The 19,139-nt window shown below is 38.9% G+C and overlaps 1 protein-coding gene across 3 annotated transcripts in view; it reads right to left on the reverse strand.

Moving 5' to 3' along the window:
• STARD13 (StAR related lipid transfer domain containing 13) overlaps nucleotides 1-19,139 on the reverse strand; it is a gene marked incomplete at its 3' end in the record, with an annotated part of 454,133 nt that overhangs the window by 17,442 nt on the left and 417,552 nt on the right. For all 3 annotated transcript variants that reach the window (XM_014591552.2, XM_014591550.2, XM_014591551.2), the window contains 3 exon segments: nucleotides 1,084-1,257; nucleotides 2,413-3,773; nucleotides 16,776-16,839. In XM_014591552.2, coding sequence (XP_014447038.1) covers nucleotides 1,084-1,257; nucleotides 2,413-3,773; nucleotides 16,776-16,839 — 1,599 coding nt within the window.

Consider the following 19,139-nt stretch of genomic DNA (forward strand, 5'->3'; position numbering starts at 1 on the left):
CAGAATGAATTTGAAATTCTGTTTGTAAGTTAAGCAACCTTCCAATCAACCTTTAATTTTGACTAACAAAACTTTCAAGTGATGAACACTTACGAGAGGACTTTAAAAAGTTCAAGGAAAATTGGAATTATATGATGAGTTTATTTAGGTATAAAAGAAAGCTTAAATCCAGGCATGTTTTAAAAAATAAAATGCATTTTCCTTTAACTTTTCGAAGACTCCCTTATAAAAATCCCCAACCAAACAAAATAAAATAAATCAAAACATTACAAGAGGAAGAAGAAATCTGGTTGGGGTTGGAGGAGAAGGGACAGGAGAGAAGATAAATTCTGTTTCTTGGCTATGTCCTTGCTTCTTCAGTGTTAATTCACTTTTTAAAGGGAATTTTAATACACAAGCGTATATTGATTTGATCATGCAATTTATAACCTTCTAAAATGCTCTTATAAAAGCATCTTCAATTATTTTAGATACATAATAAATAACAGGACAATTACTGACACATTCTATATTTCTTTCAAGCTTACCAAATCACCTATAATAGGCGTACATTCAAGTCTACCACATGCTTTTGTCAATTCCTTATTAAGAAGGTTTACTGCATATTCTTGTTTTATTTGCCAATGAATTAAAGCAGAAACGTATTTGAAGAATTAAATACTCTTTGAATGAATCAATGCGCTAAGTCGTAAGCTCTGTATCAGACCAGGAGGAACAAGTGACAGATGTTTCTTTGCAAACTGCCAGAATTAGTTTATGGCAAGTTTATATTTAATTCCTCTGTTTGCAATTAATCACCCTATACTTGTCTTTTTTCTTTCTTGGAGCCTGACTGCCTTCCCTGGAAACCAATTGAGAGCTACAAATAAAGCAATGCTTCCTGCAGGCTAAATTATTCCAGAGCTGCAGCAGCCCAGAGGCTGCCCAGACAGCAAGGCAGAACTCAGAGCGTCATGACAGGAGAGCATCAGTGAAGGCAATGAATGGATTCTTTGGAAATAAGAAAGTAAATACTGGATATTTTGCAACTGCACACTCGGCTCTAGAACAAATGATCCTGTCATAGGAGAGTAAGCTACGTACCACGTCCAGCCATGCTTGTTGGACATGGAGTACTTCTCCATGATGGCTGTGAGGCGAAGCAGGGAGAGGCGCTGGAGCAGGTTCAGCTGGCCCGCTGTCTGGTTGCTGATGTGAGGTGACGCCGGTGATGGCTGAGGCTGGTGTGACAGCTGGAAACTGTTCCACCGGAGTCGCCTGTCCCAGAAAGACCATCAGAGATGTCAGACACCAAGTGCAATAGATCACCAATGTACAAGGAGTAAATCAAGAGGTTCTGAGCCAGGAAAATCACAAAGTAAATGGAACAGAAAACACAAATATACAGACAATTTTGTTAAGTGGTTTAAATAAATTATACAATAACCTTTGCTTATTTTTTTTGTTTAAACCTTTGTTCCTGAAGTTGAGAACAATTGCAATTGGGTGTGTGTATGTGCATGAGACAGACAGAGATGGAGAGAAAGAGGAGACAGAGAAAAAAGACAGAGAGAAAGCAGAGAGAGACAGAATCAGAGAGAGAGATGGATAGTCAGAGAGAGAGACAGAGGCAAAGAAAGGCAGAAGAATAGAGATAGAGACAGAAAGGCAGAAAGAGAGAGACAGACCGGGAGAGCTCTTAAATGTTTGGGGCCTGTGGAATATGCTCACAGTGCCACCACTCCTCCACTCTCACTGTTGTTTGGTGCTGAGTTAGAACCTGACGGTGACAGGCATGGATGAGCAAGCCTAAAGTGATGACACATGAGTGAGCCCCAAGACACATCACTGTCCCACCAGACATCTAGCATCATACACGGAGTTACTATTTCTGCTAGGTGGGCCCTCCCAGGGACATTTGCTAGGGTGCTTCTGATCTTTGTGAGTCAGCTTTTATGTGTTTCATAAACAGCATTTTTAAGCAAAAACAAGCTTACAAGGAACACACCATAAATATAAAACATTTCCTCATAGGAGTAAAACAAGTTTAAAATCTGGGGCAGAGGCACATCGATTAATAGTGTTGCAAGGTCACGGGAGGAGCCTGAGCATAGGAACAGGGCCTTCGTTCTTTATGATTCTCTGTGGATCATGCCTGGCATAACATTTTGCAAATAAGAAACTCAATATTTTGTTTCAGTGACACTAAGATTGATATAAAGAGTGAATGGAGAAATGAACGTGAGTTAACATGGATCCAATCACCATGATACAAAAGACCTATTTCTGTTTAAATGATTCCTCACCACGTATATCACTTAGAACAGTGTCAGACAGATAGTAAGTTCAGTATTCATGTTTGTTAAAGAAATAATTAAAGCATAATTACTGCAAAATGCACAAACAATTATTTCAAAAGAGCATGCCACCTACCTGTTTGGCCGGGTCAGAGAGGCCCCTACTCCAGAATCCCTCCTTTCTCTGACACCTGGGGCCTCAGATTCATTAAGTGATGTCCCATCTCTTTCCATATCACTGGGTGTTGTCCGACCTTCCGAAACAGAGTTACCTTCAAAATCTAAGGCTATCTGATTAGGAGATGAAAAGGTGGGTAAACCAGGTTCCCCTGCCAATGCATCATGAGTTTGAAGTTCAGGCAAGACATTTTTCGACCAGTCATCTACTACCTCTCGTAGCCCATTGACATGCTGCAGAATGTCATCCAAGTGAGGCAACAAGTCGTCTTTCCCCAAGTCCAAAAGATCTCCTGTGCTGGCGTACAAATGGGACCCCGGGACGTTGTCATAGATACTGACTCGGCTTGCTCTGTGGCAGGATGCCATGAGCCTAGGCTCCCTTGCACAGGGACCCTGCTGTCTGCCCAGGGAGATACTACCAGTCCTCCAGTTGACCCCATTGCTGTTGTCAGTGGGCGAGAGGCTTTCGATAGAAAGTGCCTTGGGAAACGTTCCTGGTTTGTGATCCTTGGGAATATGCACCACCAAGTTCTCTTGGGAGTGAAACTCATGTGTGTGGTGTTGGTCCCCGGCATCTTGCAGTGCTGTGCCTGCCAGCACATCCAGGTCCTCTAAGTACATGCCACCTCGCTTGTGCGCCTTGTGGCATTTCCGTTCCTTCAGGCAGGGCGTGCTCACCCCGCTGCTACTGTTTTCAGATGGGCTGCTCTCGCCGCTGGATTTGCTGGAGCATGGGAAGCCTTTTTTGCAGGCAGCAGGAGGTGAGTTTTGAAGATCTCCATTTGGTATTTGGATGCACTGCATAGCCTTAAAAGACTCTGGCTCCTGCTGCAGCACAGGCCCACTGATCATCAGGCCACCTGTCCGCCCTGACCCCTTGTGCCTTCCATGCACTCCTTTCACTCGGAGCGTTTCCATACGTTTCATAAATGATTTGGCTCTGGTCCTGGTGGGTTTCTCATTCTTGGGGTGGAAAGGGTGGTTGAGCATGTCTCGGGGGGACTGAGGGAGACTGCTGCAGACCAGTGGGGCATCCAGCATGGCCGGGCTGTCTGTACAGTACTGGCCTGCCAGGCTGCGGCCCTCACTGCCTCCGCTGCTCTCACTATGGATGGAGCAGACCTCAGGCTCACTCAGGTCTGTGAGAACACTCTCACTGCTGGTCGTGTTTCTCATCCTAGTGCCTCCCGGGGATCCATTTCTGTCTCCTCCGGGAAACAGCGTGTGGAGCTCGTCCACGCGAGACCACCTGCGGCTGGTTCTTTGAAAAGTCCATTTGTTGCTGATGCAAAGATCTTCCTCATCTGAGTCGTCACCCTGAAAAACATAAAGGGAAATGCTCACCAACAGGGAGCGTGACTGCAGTGGGAACTTCAGGCAGATGGAGCACGGGATGGACTGGCATGCCACCTCATCTGACCTCCATCCTCTTAGTTTGAGAACTTGCTGCATTTCTAGGGCACCACTATGGGTCTTTCCACTGTCCTGTATGTCCTCTTCCCACCTGGTGGCAGGAGGACCTCTTTGCAATTTGTCAAGCTTTCTTCCTTTATGTTTTCATAGTTTTTGAATCTTTCCTTCCTTGCTAAGGAGAGTGTAATTACCATTTGACTAGACAGTCTAAATATAAAACACTGCAGTCCTCTTTCTCACAAAGAACTCAACCTTGCCATAAAAAGCACTTTTTTCCTGAAACCTCTTTAATGGGATTGGATTTCCACCTCCCCTCTTCTCAACATCAAGGTCAATATATCTCAAAACTAACCCTCCTTACCTTAGTCTCCTGAGTCTGATTCTTAACATATCTTCCCTGTATTAGTAAAAGCAAAATCAACTGAATTTCTTTAAGTAGAAATTGGGAGCCATTCTAAAGATCACATTTGAAGGTCATCCAATCCAGTTTGCTCTGCCTGATTCAGACTTTTAAAAAAAAATAAACTCGGGAACCAGCAGTTAGCGTAATGGCTATGTCGCTGGACTCCCACGTAGTCGACCGCGGTTCGTGTCCCGGACCCGGTGGCTTAAAACTCACGCCGGGCACGTGTGCGTGCGTGCCCAAGATCCCGAGAGGAGAATGGAGGAGAAGGGATTGCGGCGTGACCATCCCCCCTGGGGGGTGATTTCTCGCTTTCTGTCTCTATGTCTCTCTCTGTCTGTCTGGCGAGCGCACGCGCCCTACAGTGAAAATCTCTCCAAAAAAAAAAATAAACTCCAAATCTGAATGTCTCTGTCGGGACCTGCATCTCCTGCTGGCCTAGGTCATTCCCCACACCATTGTACTGTTTACACCCTGGGCCTCACATATTTACCTTACTTGTCTGGTTTCTGCCTGAATTTGCAGCCCTGAAGAGGTGAGAGTCTGCATTCCCTGAGGCTAGAGAGGGCCTTGTTTACCTTTGCACACTCTTGGGCCCAGCACAGACCTTGACTTAAGGCAGATAATTTCCTTCTAAAATGAACAGAATGATCAGCTCCTTCCTTCGACTCACTACCCGTATCTCCGAGATCCCATACTGAATGACTTTCAGATTTGTTCCCTTGTTCAAATCTTTACTCACATACCCTTACTCTAGGACCTCCCCGTCTCTCTCTGATCTAGTACAGTAAAAACCTGGCTAGTTCCTGGGACCAGCAGTTAGAGTAATGGCTATGTCGCTGGACTCCCATGTAGTTGACTGCGGTTCGCATACCAGACCCGGTGGCTTAAAACTCATGCCACCTGGCTAGTTTCCTTGTTTCTAGAATCTTTCTTATATAAACATTTTTGTATAGCATAGTCTAAATGTGATTTTTACAATTTCCCATGTTAAATGCCTTCATCTTGAAAGTCTACTCTCAGCTACTATAGGTAAGCTCATTAAGAGCAGGGAGAGTGTTTCTCTGGTTCATATTTATTCTCTGTTCATTTGTATTTATTCTGTTTATAAATACATGTTAAACATCCCTCACCTGTAAATCTATAATGCTACAAAATCTGAAGCTTTTTGAGCACTGACATGACATCAAAAAGGAAAGTTTCACCTCTGATCTCATGTGACAGGTCACATTAAAAAATATTGTATACACTTACTTTTAGGTTATATGTTTACGGTGTGTGTATGTGAAATATAAACTAATTGTGTGTTTAAACTTGGCCCATCTTCCAAATATTTCATTATATTTATGCAAATATTCCAAATTCTGAAAAAGCCAAATTTCAAAATACTTCTAGTCCATGCATTTCAGATAAGAGGTACTCAACCCATGCTTATATCGTAACCAATGGCAAGCACAGTAATTACACACACACACACACACACACACACACACACACACACACACAGTTAATTGAAGGAAGTTTATTTATTTACTTAAGGTTTTTGTCATAGGGCATGTATGCTTGCCAGAGAAAGACAGAAAAAGGGAGAGTGAGAAATCATCACTAGGGAGGGACAGTGATGGTGCAATCCTTTCTCCCTTTTCCTCCTGGGATTTTGGGCATATATGCATATGTGCCCGGCATGATTTTCAAGCTGCCAGGTCTGGGACTTGAGCTATGGTTGGCCATGTAGGAGTCCAGTGGCTTAACTACAATGCCACCTGCTGGCCCCAAAGTAAGTTTTATTTTATTCTATTTTGGCAGTCAGTTTTAAGACCTGGTTTCAAGTATCAGTGGCACCCCATTAAGAGCTCTGTGACAATGAGCAAGTTATTTACCCTCTCTGAATAAATTTCTATTACTTACAAAATAAGATGAAATTAGGCCCTTATACGTGTGCTGAGAGGCCATGCATTTAGTAGTCACTCATGAGGAGTGTTTATTTGTCGTTTTTCAATGTTTGTTTAGCTGCCTGCCTTTTTACACACCTAGCATATACCTTAATTCTCTGTAATACTGCAATGTATTCTATTTTCAAGGAAAAAGAAATACATGTATAATCAAAAATTGTTGAGGTATTCCAATTATTGTTTATTCTTTCAAAAAATAGATTCTGGATGGGTTGGACTAAATGACAAATTTTAACATTCAGGTATAAGGTGGAAGAAAGTGGAAAGCCAGAGACTGAATAAGAATTTCACAGTTTAAAACAGGAGAGAGAGCCCAGAAAGAAATCTATATTTTTATGGCCAACTTATTTTTGACAAAAGTGCCAACACCATACCACATAATGGAGAAAAGTCAGTCTCTTCAATTAATGGTGTTGAACTGTATATCCAAAGCAGAAAAATGAAGAGAACAAAGAGAAAAATATTCTTGACATTGATCTGGGAAGTAATTTGTTGGATATGACTCCAAAGCAGAAGCAGCAAAATAGGGTTGCATTGAACTAAAAAGCTTCTACACAGCAAAGGAAACAGCTAGCACCATTAACCAATAACCTATAGATTGGGTGAAAATACTTGTAAATAATACATTGGATAAGAGGCTAATATCAAACTTCTTAATAGCAAGAAAGCACATAATCCTATTTAAAAATGGGAGAAGTAGGCCAGTCAGTGGGGTGGTGGTTAATGCAGATGGATTCCACATGACCAACTATGCAGTTCAAATCCTAGACCTGGTGGCTTGAAAAACATGCCAGGCATGTTTGTGTGCACATGCAAAATCCCAAAAGGAGGAAGAAATGGAGGAAAAGGAACTATGGTATGGCCATCCCCCATGGGGACTTCTTTCTTACTTTCCCTCTCTCTCAGGTAAATGCAAACACACTTTGGCAAATTAAAAATAAAATAAGCAAAACACTTGAATAGCTATTTCTCAAAAGAAAACATTCAAATGGCCAACAGATATATGCAAAAAATGCTCTGTATCTCTAGGCATCAGAGAACTGCACATTAAAATCATAATAAGACAGAATCTCACACTTGTTAGATTGACTCTTATCAAAAAAGATAATAAATAATAATGTTGGGAAGATGTGGAGAGAAGAGAAACTTTGTGTACTGTTAGTGGTATTTTAAAATAATAATCTAATACAACTACTTTGGAAAACAGTATGGGGGTTTCTTAAAACTCTAAAACCATACAATGGTTGGGACCAGCAGTTGGCATAATGACTATATTACTGGATTCCCATGTAGTCGACCACAGTTCCAGTCCAGGACCCGGTGACTTAAACTCACGTTGGGTGCATTTGCATGCGTGGCCAAGATCCTGAGAGGAAAATGGAGGAGAAGGGATTGCGGTGTGGCCATCCCCCCGGGGGCTGATTTCTCGTTTTCTCTCTCTCTGTCTCTCTCTGTCTTTCTGGCGAGCACATGAGCCCTATAGCAAAAACCTCTCCCAAACAAAACAAAACAAACAAGCAAACAAACAAAAAACCTTTTTTTTGGGTGCACTGATTTAATTTCCCTTTGCTATATATCCACTGGTTTTCACTGAAATGAAATCAGTATACCAGAGAGGTATCTGCACTCCAATGTTAATTGCAGCATTGTTTACAATAGTCAAATATGGAAAGAACTGAAGTGTCCACTAAAGGGTGAATTAATTTAAAAAATTTGAAATATATACACAATGGAATACTATTTCAGCCTTAAAAGAGCAAGAAATTCTGTTATTTATAACAACATGGATGAACCTAGCAGGCATTATGCTAAGTGAAATAAGCAAGGTACAGAGAAACAAACACCACAGGATCTCAATTTTATGTGCAATCTAAAAATGTTAATCTCATAGAAGTAAAGAGTAGAATGGTGATTACCAGAGGCTGAGGGCAGGAGGTGCAGGGGAAAAGAGAGATGTTGGCCAAAGGGTATAAAGTTTTCGTAAGACCGCAGGAATAAATGTTGGTGCTCTATTGCACAACGTGGAAACTATAGTTAATAATAATGTACTGTATATCTTAACATAACTAAGAGAGAGGATCTTAAATGTTCTCATCACAAAGAAATGATAAATATTCGAGTTGGTAAATATATTAATTAGCCTGATTTGATCATTCTATAATGTATACATGTATAAAAACATCACATTGTACTTCATAAATATATAATATTTGTTAATAAAAAATAAAATACAAATTAAACAAAGAATTCCATATTTTTGAGTTCACAGTGGAAAAATAATGTTTGATTTAAAATAAAAGTATAAAGCTTTGGTGAGAGAATTTAGTTTTGTGAAAGAGTCCAGGAAAAAAGTAGGAAAAAAATGGAAAAAGGCAAGACTCTGGGGTACTGACACAATATTACTTTCTTTGTATTACTTTCTACTTCCTCTTTTCCAGTGATTTATATAATAGAAATCAGCATCTGAGGGCCATTTATATAGAAGAAATCATGAGAGGCTGAAGATTACACTTATTGGATTTTCATATTGCATTTTTAGAAAGCTACTGAGAAATTGGTATTAAGAATTCTGAAAAGGCCCTTTTGGTAAACAGTTTTTAAGAAGGCAAAATAAGGATATGCTTTTAAAGATAAATAGATATTTAAAAATAGAAACTATAATATTTAGTATTGACTCAGACTCCTTCTCTCAAACCTGGTTACTGATGTTAGGAAACCACATACTACTTGGATAAGGACTCCTTTATTTAGGTTAAGAAAAGATGCCAAACTGGCCTCTGTAGACTGGGGTTGGAATGCCTGCCTATGTCTATGGGCTCTAAGAGTTTATTATATTAGCTTTGGCCAACAGTAAGTTATTTACAACCCAGCCAAGGCATGCGAAAAAGTAGTAAACTCCTAGAATAAAAGACAAAGAGTTCAGGGAAAGTTTGTGGTATTTAGATTGTTTGACCCAAGGCAAACAAACAAAAACCAAAGCAATACAAAACAAAATCAAAAGGAAAAAGAAAAAAATACCCATTTTCTCTTATCACCCTGTACATAGAACTGTCATGGTATTTCCTAGAGAGTATTGAAATGGCTCTGTATTTGCTTCTTTCACTAGGGCAAGATCTTCAAATTACTGTTACCAACACACAATAAGAAATAACATTTCCTATCACAACTCAGAACATGCATGCATACAAATTATGCTAAAGCAACCCCCCAAAACAAAAACAAAAACAAAAACATGCTATAGCAATTATCCTTGTTTGTTTGTACTCTGATATTTTATAGTCTAGTTTAGTCTGTTTCATTTTTTAAAATTGTTGTTTGTAACCAACCAAATTCATTTGAAAACCCACCAAAAGATTTTGATCTACAGCATAAAAACCATATTGCACTGGAATTTAAGTTTTCTGTTTTATATATTTGGGCACATGGATGACTCTCCAATAGTATTTGTGGAAGTATACTGATTGTTTAAAAGATTATTAGATTTCACCTGTCTGATAATTTTTTTGAAGTTATTTGGAAATGTAAACTAGAGATAAACCATGTGAGAAATCTAGAAATGGGATGTGTTTAAGAAGTAAATGACACATCGATACTAACTCTATTCTATCTCACTGGTTTAGTAGGGCATACTATAGACAGAACATGGCAGAATTTTAGCAAGGCAACTGACAAAAGGCTCTTATGCTATTGTTGTGGCCAAGATGGCTAATTGTGCTTAGTGCTATAGCACTGCAGCATTGTAGCATTGTTAGTAGCTGGTTGAGTAACTCCACCAAAGAATATGATTCAAAGACTGAAAGCACCTGAAGGAGGGAATCTCTGGAGGCATGCTTCAAGACTATGACCATTTTAAGAATAGCTGGAATGAGCCAGAAGAACTCATGTTTTAAAAATGCAAAGACAATACAAGATTATTCACTAAGGGATCTTGAGGAAGGCATCCTTTTTTGGACTCACTTTTCTTTGCTGTAAAATGAAAATGGTAAAAATATACATCTAACATGGTTTATCAACAGAACTATGTGAAAATGTCATAGAAACCTTTAAGTGATACATAAAACTAATTATTGTTCTTAGTGAATAAAAATGTTGAGATGTATAAAGACCTTAATGAAACTGAAGGATAGCCTTTTAATATGATTAAATAAATACATGTATAATTATCTAATTAACAAAATCAACTATAAGATGTACAAGATAGAATAGATTTAATTCAATTGCCATTCCTATTAATAGTATTGAGAGTTCTGGGAGATTTCAGCTTGGTGTGAGTTAACCACGTAGCATGGCTACCAAACAAAGGCACGAATATTAGGATGCATGATCAGAGCATGGATTCTAAGATTAAGAAGGTGAGAGCCCAGTGTCTTTTGAATTGGTCACATGCATAAGGAATAATGGGCTCTAAGTGCCATGTTTGAAGGGGTACATTTCTAGAAAAGAGTAACCAGAATGGCCAAGGATCTAAGCACCATAGTCTCCTGTGAAGGATGATTGAAAGAAATAACATTTTGGTTAGAAATGAGGAACCCTAGACAGTTTTACTCGACCTGTGATCAGGGGGCTGCCAGTCCCCAAACTTATCCGTCTTTAATTATATACTCACAAAATCGAAAGTCTCAAAACTAGTTGTCACCATTTGACAAGGCTATACTATATAAGCTCAGAATTGGTAGGCTTGTCTTAATGAACAGGGTTTAGATTAGTTTACTTACCATAAGGATAAGGATACATTATATACTATATACAATATATACTATATACCTTATATACTACATACATTATATCCATTGTTTCACATAAAGATAATTAGAGTTTATAATTATAGGATATGGCTAATGATGAAAGATTAAAGATAAATTTTGAAAAAATGTCACCACATACTTAATTTTGAGTAAAAGCTAAGAAGTAATAACCTAAGCTTTTAAACTGCTTTAACATGTTTTCTTTCATTCTAGTTAGCATATGCTCATTCTCTATAACAATTGGGATTAAAACAAAAAATAACAAATATACATTATTCCCTATAACTAGTGTTGCCAATCTAGCCAAAATTACATAGCAAATAAACTCACTGTTATATTAAAAATCTTAAAATTTTTGTTTTAGTTGTCAGAGGATGTATATGCTTGTCATATATCCAGAGAGAGAGAGAAAGGGGGATCACTCCCCAGTGGGGTGTGATCATGCCACAGTTCCTTCTCTTCCATTTCTCTATCTTGTAGGGATTTGGGGCACATACACAAATGCCCAGTATGTTTTTTTCAAGCTGCCAGGGAAAGGATTAAAATCCCAATCAGCCATGTGGATCCAGCTCTTTTAACCAATAGGCTACATGGCCATAAATTTTGTATTTTTTAAGTCTAATAAACATTTAGGTTCATATTTTCTATCATTGAAAACATATTTTTAATAAATCAGTTTGTATTGAATTTCATTAAAGTATCTGTGTGTGGCAGATTGGAAATGAAAACAAAGCAAATCAAAACAGTCACTCACCACAGATAATTTGAGAAACTTTGTACTAGGTTGAGCAGGGGTCAGAAAACTTTTTCTATAAAGGACCAGATAATAAATATTTTAGGTTGACAGGCCATACAGTCTTTGTGGCAACTGCATTGTTGTGGGGAAAAGAATGGGTGTAATTATGTTCCAACAAAAGTTTATTTACAAAAACAGGACCAGCCAATTTGCCAACTCTTGCTCTAGAGGTCCGTGCTGAAGGGCTGCTGTGTGAAAGGGGAAATCTATATTCTGTGCTTCTCCAGAGGAAAGGACTGGAATTAAATGGGCTAATTCACATCACTCAACTTCTAGCTCATTCTGTGGAAGACTTTTCTAGTAACTAGAATGAAATAAACTGCCTTGTGATATAAAAAATTTATGTGGAGAAGTTTACAAGTGGGGCCAGAGTAAATTGTGGGGCTCATCTAAGAAGTAAATCCTGTAGAGTGGGTGGGAGGTTAGAAAAGATATGACCAAAATGCCATTCCAACTTAAAGATCCTATGGTTTTAGGTTATCCACATATAATTATCTGGATTTCAAGATATAATACTCTCTAGCCAAGTGCATGATGGAATATAGTTTTTTTTTTTTTTTTTCCTCATTTGACTCTGCTGTTCAGAGCTACCAGAAGGTGCCTTATTTGGTGGGAGATGTGGGAGTGTAAAAGATGGTGGTGGCTGGAGGGGTGAAGACCCATCCCTTCTGAACAGCTGCAGGACTTCTGAAATGCTGCTGGCATTCAGGCCAGAAGGCGCTGGCTGGAAGATGACAATTAGTTATGGTTTCTAAGTTGCTTTCCGCCTCTGGTCATAGTTTCAGAGAGCCTTATTAAAACTGTAACTTTAACCAGAACCTTCCCTGAAGCTGTTCTTCCTCTCTTGAGAGATCTTCTTGGATTAGAGGAAAGATTAAGAGTCCCAAGTGGGCATGTGTCTTTCTCTCTACTTATTTAATATGCAACCTGGTTGGAGTCTTAGGCCTCTGATTGCTACATCGAACAGAAGTCATATAACAATAAACTCTAGCCATAATCAGGGTATTTCATGCCATCATGAAGAGAGTGTGATTTTTATAAGAAAGAATGAAAAAGAAACAGTTTCCCCCCTGCGAATGAGCAGCTTTGCATGTGCATTGGAGCTTTTAATTTAGATGTGCCTCTGATGTTTGTCTTTTGAGAACATTCTTCATTGAAATTATATATTCCTCAGAGACAGATGCCAAGAAGACACTCCAAAAAGAAGGGCTTTTTTTTTTTTTTTAATGGAATTTGGCTATATCTTTACACTGGAAATAGGAACCTATGTGAGTCTACAGCTGCAAAAGGCAGCTAACCCACAGTTACCTAGAAATTTAGAAGTGTATCTTCCATTACAGTTAGCTGGAACTAAATGACGGTGTCTGCCTGCTCAGAGGCAGGAATGTGCCACTTGGAATGTTACAGGGATGAAGAGCCTGAAGCCACAGCTGCCCTCAAGGCTCTCTTGAAATTCTTCTTTGGCTGGGCTGCAGTCAGTCTTTCAGTAGGGTGTGTGGCTATGATTCAGAACACCGTTCTCTGCTTGACTCTTGCAGAGGCCAGAAAGGTAATCTCGAATCCTTAAAGCACCACTTCTCTGCAAAATGGTTAGACACTATCTTATAGAAGGTACAATGCCATATCCTGGTGCCTCACAAGTGGCATGTGATGTATTAGAAAAGTGCACGCCTAACCAAAAGTGCATGCCTTTCAACTCAATCTATGAGTAAGTCTTCAACATATTCATTTATTTGTCTTTTTGGTTTCCTTAAGATAGCCCAGCGAAATCTTCAGAACGAAACAAAATGTCATGAAGCCAAAACATCAATTATGGACTTCAGTATAGATGGCAAGAAACATTTCTCTTCTAAAAACAAATAGTCAATGGAATGCATTGCTGAGGAAACATGAGACCCTTCCAGGTCTCAGGCCCATGGCTCAATCAGGTTCTACATTTCTGAATATCTTTGAAAGGTGAGAAGGGGAAATCTGGTACCAGAATCCCTGGGTTGAAATCTTGCCTCTGCTATTTCTGTGTGGCTTTGGGCAAGGGACTGAGCCCTTCAATTTCTGCATCTGTGGCATAGAGTCAATGATGAGGGACAGTACGTGGCAGACAGGAAATCCTGCGTCAGCATTTGGTGACAACACAAAGTGCTAAGCAAGCTCATGAAGACCTGTGGGCCTAACAGCCCCGAGAAGAGCAAGATAACTGTGGGCCTAGATGTTAAGCCATTTGGGAAATATATTCTGCAGAATTAAACAAGTTTGGACCTCAGCAGATTGGAAATGATAATTCTACTTCTACTTTTGGATCACTTAAAATGGGGACATACCTAGAGGAATGTCACATTTTTTTCCATATAAATTCCAAAGCTGGTTGAAGCTTCATGGCGTGGTCAGTTCTCAAGTCTCACTTTCTATTTTTGATCATTTGGCTTAATCTTAGTTCTTATTCTTTATTTTTATTTATTTATTTTATTATTATTATTATTATTATTATTTAGCAAAATACAGGACTAGTCGATGACTTGTGTAAGAGACAGGTCACAGAAATGGGTGCCGCTGCATACTATCTTCTGTGTTGTAGATTAGATTTGGCCATGTATGCTGGTCATTATTGAGATTTACAGATGGGTGGAGACCACATGTCAGAATTATTTATTTGAAAATACAGACCATGACTTTCCAATTTATAATATGAAAAGTCCTATTTTCTCAAAAAAGTGTATGCATTAGTGAGGCCCAAAGCTAAGAAGGGGCTGTAGAGTATGTGCTATTACATCCAATATAAGCAATACATTAAGAAAGGCGGAACAGTGCAATGACCAGTCTACAGAGGGACTTTTGTGTAGGTAGCACACAAAATGCCTAATATAAGTTATGCAAGCCTATCTCAATGGTGGATTTTAAAAAGCTGGTGACAAGGTAAAAAATCCAATCACTCCACTTTGTGGAAAACAAATCATGTCATTAGTTTTTGGCATTTTCTTTTGTGATACTCTACAGCTAAAGATTTGTATAGGCAGCCGTATAGACCAGCCATATAAGTACCACACTTTAGATACACAGGCATGACTGTGTTCAGTTTAATAAGAACCATGTGTTATAATCAAAACAACATCTGACCCTCATGCTTCAAATAGTATGTGTGCTTATCAAGGGGTCTATTCAGTCAGACAGCTGTTGGGAGGTTTATTCCCACATTTCAAGTTTGTCTTTGGCTTGGATAAATTGCTTATGTTTAATATTTCTTTGGACATTGTTTTTCACCCTTTTCCCTCTTTAGCTTAAATCTTTCATTCCTAGCTCAAACCCCAAATTGTTCTTAAGATGAGGTAAAGGAAAATTCCTTTTTTGAGGAGGGGGATATATGTTAGAGAGGAAATTCAGGTTAAAGTTATTTTCAAAGATTAGGTTACTGAGGGGTGACTTAAAATCCATTTGCTTTAATGATTTCTCTGTATAGATGAGAAAAAAGAAAACTTTCTTTTAGCTCAAAATGTTTTCTGTGCTTTAAAATATACAGATACTTGACTTATCATAGTGAAAACGCTAAATTAAAAAAATATATTAGCATTCTTAATTTTGAATTTCCTAAAAAGGATCAATTCAGTGAGAAAGGGAGGAAGTATAGTATGTGGTTAGAGTCTTGGCTTTGGAGTTAGACATGCCTGAGGTTAAAACACTGTTCTGCTTGGGACCAGCAGTTAGCGTAACGGCTACGTTGCTGAACTCCCATGCAGTCGACTGCGCTTCAAGTCCTGGACCCAGTGGCTTAAACTCATGCCAGGTGCGTGTACATGCGTGCCCAAGATCTTGAGAGGAGAGGAGAGTGGAGGAGAAGGGATTGCAGTGTGGCCATCCCCCCTGGGGGATGATTTCTTGCTTTCTGTCTCTCTCTGTCTCTCTGGCGAGCGCACGCACCCTATAACATAAAAAAACAACAACAAACAAAAAACACTGTTCTGTCACTAGCTGAAAGATCATGGGTAAGAACTGTTGAAGGTTTCCTTACCTTGTCTAGAAAACAGAGAAGCCCCACCTCAAATGATTAAATGAGATCATGTATAGTAAGTACATAAGCTAGCTCCTGGAAAACAGTAAGTGCTCAATAAAGAATAGCTTTCAAAACTGAAATCTCCAGTGGTACTCAAACATAGGAATGGCTCATGCAAAGCCCTAGAAGGGGGAGGGAGCACAGTGACTTCTGAGATTGAACCAAATTCCTTGTAATTAGAGAAAAGTACAAAGAGGGAGAATGGTGAAAGTTAAGGCAGACTCTGCATCTTGATGTCACACTGTCTGTGGGTCCCATCATGCTATTATCAAATGAACCTTCTTGAGAATAAATGCATAATTGAAATATGATGTTACTGGAAAGAATGATCCAGAAGGCACTTAGCATGGATCCAACAATCCTTCTCTGAACTCTTTTAATCTACTAATCAATGTGTGGAGTATTTGAGTCCAATGTGGGGCTGGCATTTACAACTAAACAAAGTTCTGAAAGATTACCGTAACGTTGAGATATTTCATCTTTATGCAAAATTTCTGATAAAGGAAAAAAAAGCAAAATGAAATGATCTCAGATCTCAATCTGAGTTTATAACAGAATTATTTATTTATTTATTATGAAGAGGTTTTTGCTATAAGGCGTGTGCACTCCCAGACAGACAGAGACAGAGAGACAGAAAGTGAGAAATCACCCCACAGGGGGGATGGCCATGCTGCAATCCCTTCTCCTCCATTCTCCTCTCGGGATCTTGGGCACGCACACACACGCGCCCAGCATGAGTTTTAAGCCACCGGGTCCAGGACGCGAACTGCGGTTGACTACGTGGGAGTCTAGCAACATAGCCATAACAGAATTATTTATGACAGCTATGATAAGACAAGATATTTGGAGAACAAACATAGATGGTCAGGCATTTCATAATTTTGCTTAGTTTCATGTAGTTTTTAATCTATGAATGCAAGCTGCCTCTGCTATTGAAGTGATGGTCTTAGAATGGTGTAGACACCTACCTTTTTCCTTTGGAAGTTCACATCAAGTTTCATTGAGGCACACTTATTCAATGTATTTAATCGTCTGAAAAGAAAGAAAAATGTGATGATCATACCATTAATGAAGCTAAATGTTCTTTTCAGTCTGATAATCCTTTTATTTCCAGTAAAATTGAAAAAGCAGAAACACCACCAATTATATCTCAAGATGGGTATTGCACCCACAGAATATATATATTAAATGGGCATTCTTTAAAAAAAAAAAAAAGACCTCATTTATCAATAGATAATTTAGCCAGAACTGCCAGTGAGAAAATATAAGATATTAGACATAAAGTCTTTTTTTTTTTTTTTGAGAGGTTTTTGCTATAGGGCGCGTGCGCTCGCCAGACAGAAAGAGAGAGACATAGAGACAGAAAGCGAGAAATCACCCCCCAGGGGGATGGTCATGCCACAATCCCTTCTCCTCCATTCTCCTCTCGGGATCTTGGGCACGCACGTACACGCGCCTGGCGTGAGTTCTAAGCCACCAGATCCGGGACGCACACCGTGGTCGACTACGTGGGAATCCAGCGACATAGCCATTACACTAAGTGCTGGTTCCCAGACATAAAGTCTTTTAATAATCCTTTCCTTCATCATAAATTATAACTATACACTCATACACCCATTGATCCTGTCACTTTTCGCTTCTGCCGTACAAGAAATGATAGTTTTATTTTTTTAAAAGCTCACCTTTTAACATTGTTTTTTAGTTCCAACATCTGAAACTTTGATACATCATTAATTCTCTCTCACTTTAGCTAACTCCAACTACTTTTTTCTTTTTTTAAAAAAATTATTTATTGGGACCAGCAGTTGGCGTAATGGCTATGTAGCTGGACTCCCATGTAGCCGATCGATTGTGGTTTGCGCCTCGGACCAGGTGGCTTAAAACTCACGCCGGGTGCATGTGCATGCATGCCCAAGATCCCGAGAGGACAATGGAGAAGGGACTGCGGCATGGCCACCCCTCCCCCCGGGGGGTGATTTCTCACTTTCTGTCTCTCTGTCTCTAACTGTCTGGCGAGCACATGCACCCTTTAGCAAAAAAAACAAAAAAACAAAAAAACAAAAAACAAAAAACAACTCTCCAAAAAATTATTTATTTATTATCACTATTTTTCAATTTTGAGAGAAAGAGACAGAGAAAGAGAGAGAGAGCAAGCTGCCAGGTCTGGGACTCAAACTGTAGTTAGCCATGTGGGAGTCCAGTGCCCTTAACTACTACACTGCTTGCTGGCCCCTCAACTACTTTATTCCATTAAAGCCCATTCCTATCTTAAATTGACTAACAAATTAGGTAGTTGTTTAGAGAACCATAATCAAGCAAACTACCAATCTTACTTTAATGCTGTCTTTCTATCAAGTATTTATACTATTCTCAACATTCTTCCTTTCACTACTCAACTTGTTAACAGTCTCAATTTTCATTCTTCAGCCCACTGCAAACTTATTTAATAAAATTTCCTTTGTAAACACCCTTATTATTTTTGTTTTATTTCTTTTTTAAAATAGCCATTATAAGTTCATATGGTTTATAAACAGTAAAACATAACCACTCATGTTCTTTTCTAATCACCATTCTTGGAAGATAACTTTTAGCTCTTTCCTTTGGGGTTTATTTCTAGTAATATGTTTATGCTGTTACTTTTAATTTTCCTTTTCTTTTATATATTTTTAAAAGCTTATTTATTTCTTTAGAGAAAAAGAGAGAGAGAAAACCTCGAACAAGGTCCTGGTTCCATGATCCACCCCATCCCAGGTAACCCAGGATCATGGGCATGCACAGACCTGGCATATTCAGGGAGTTATCTGGATGACCTGGACCTTTCCCATGTGGGTGAGCCTTGAGTGCTGCATTTTATCACTGCATCACTATTATGCCCCCTATTTATTGCTCTTTCCATGAAGGTAATTATCTATAGACTTTGTCTTATGAAAAAATGAAGATTTAATTTCTTTTACTACCCATTCCCACTCTTCACTCTCCCTGGCCACACACACATACACATACATTTGCTGCTTGCTATTTTCAAATATAGTTATAAGTTATAAAATTGTTATAAGTTTTATAATTTTTTTGTAAATCAGTATTCAGTGCTTATTATGATCATGTAAATGATATTCACATGTATTAGGTTGTCAGTAAAGTCATGACATATTTTTCTGTGTTTTTTTCCTATGTAAAAATTCATCATGACTTTCCTAATGACCCCATATTTCTTTCTCTGGTTTCCTTTCCTTTCTTTCTGAACTTTTTCTTATCTCTGGAATTAATAAGCACCTTGTTTGTTTTCTTGTTTTGTATATGCTTATTCCTAAATTTGGACCCAAACTCTTTCC

The sequence above is a fragment of the Tupaia chinensis genome, unplaced genomic scaffold (genome assembly GCF_000334495.1).
Source record: "Tupaia chinensis unplaced genomic scaffold, TupChi_1.0 Scaffold000597_1, whole genome shotgun sequence".
Classification (NCBI taxonomy): domain Eukaryota; kingdom Metazoa; phylum Chordata; class Mammalia; order Scandentia; family Tupaiidae; genus Tupaia; species Tupaia belangeri.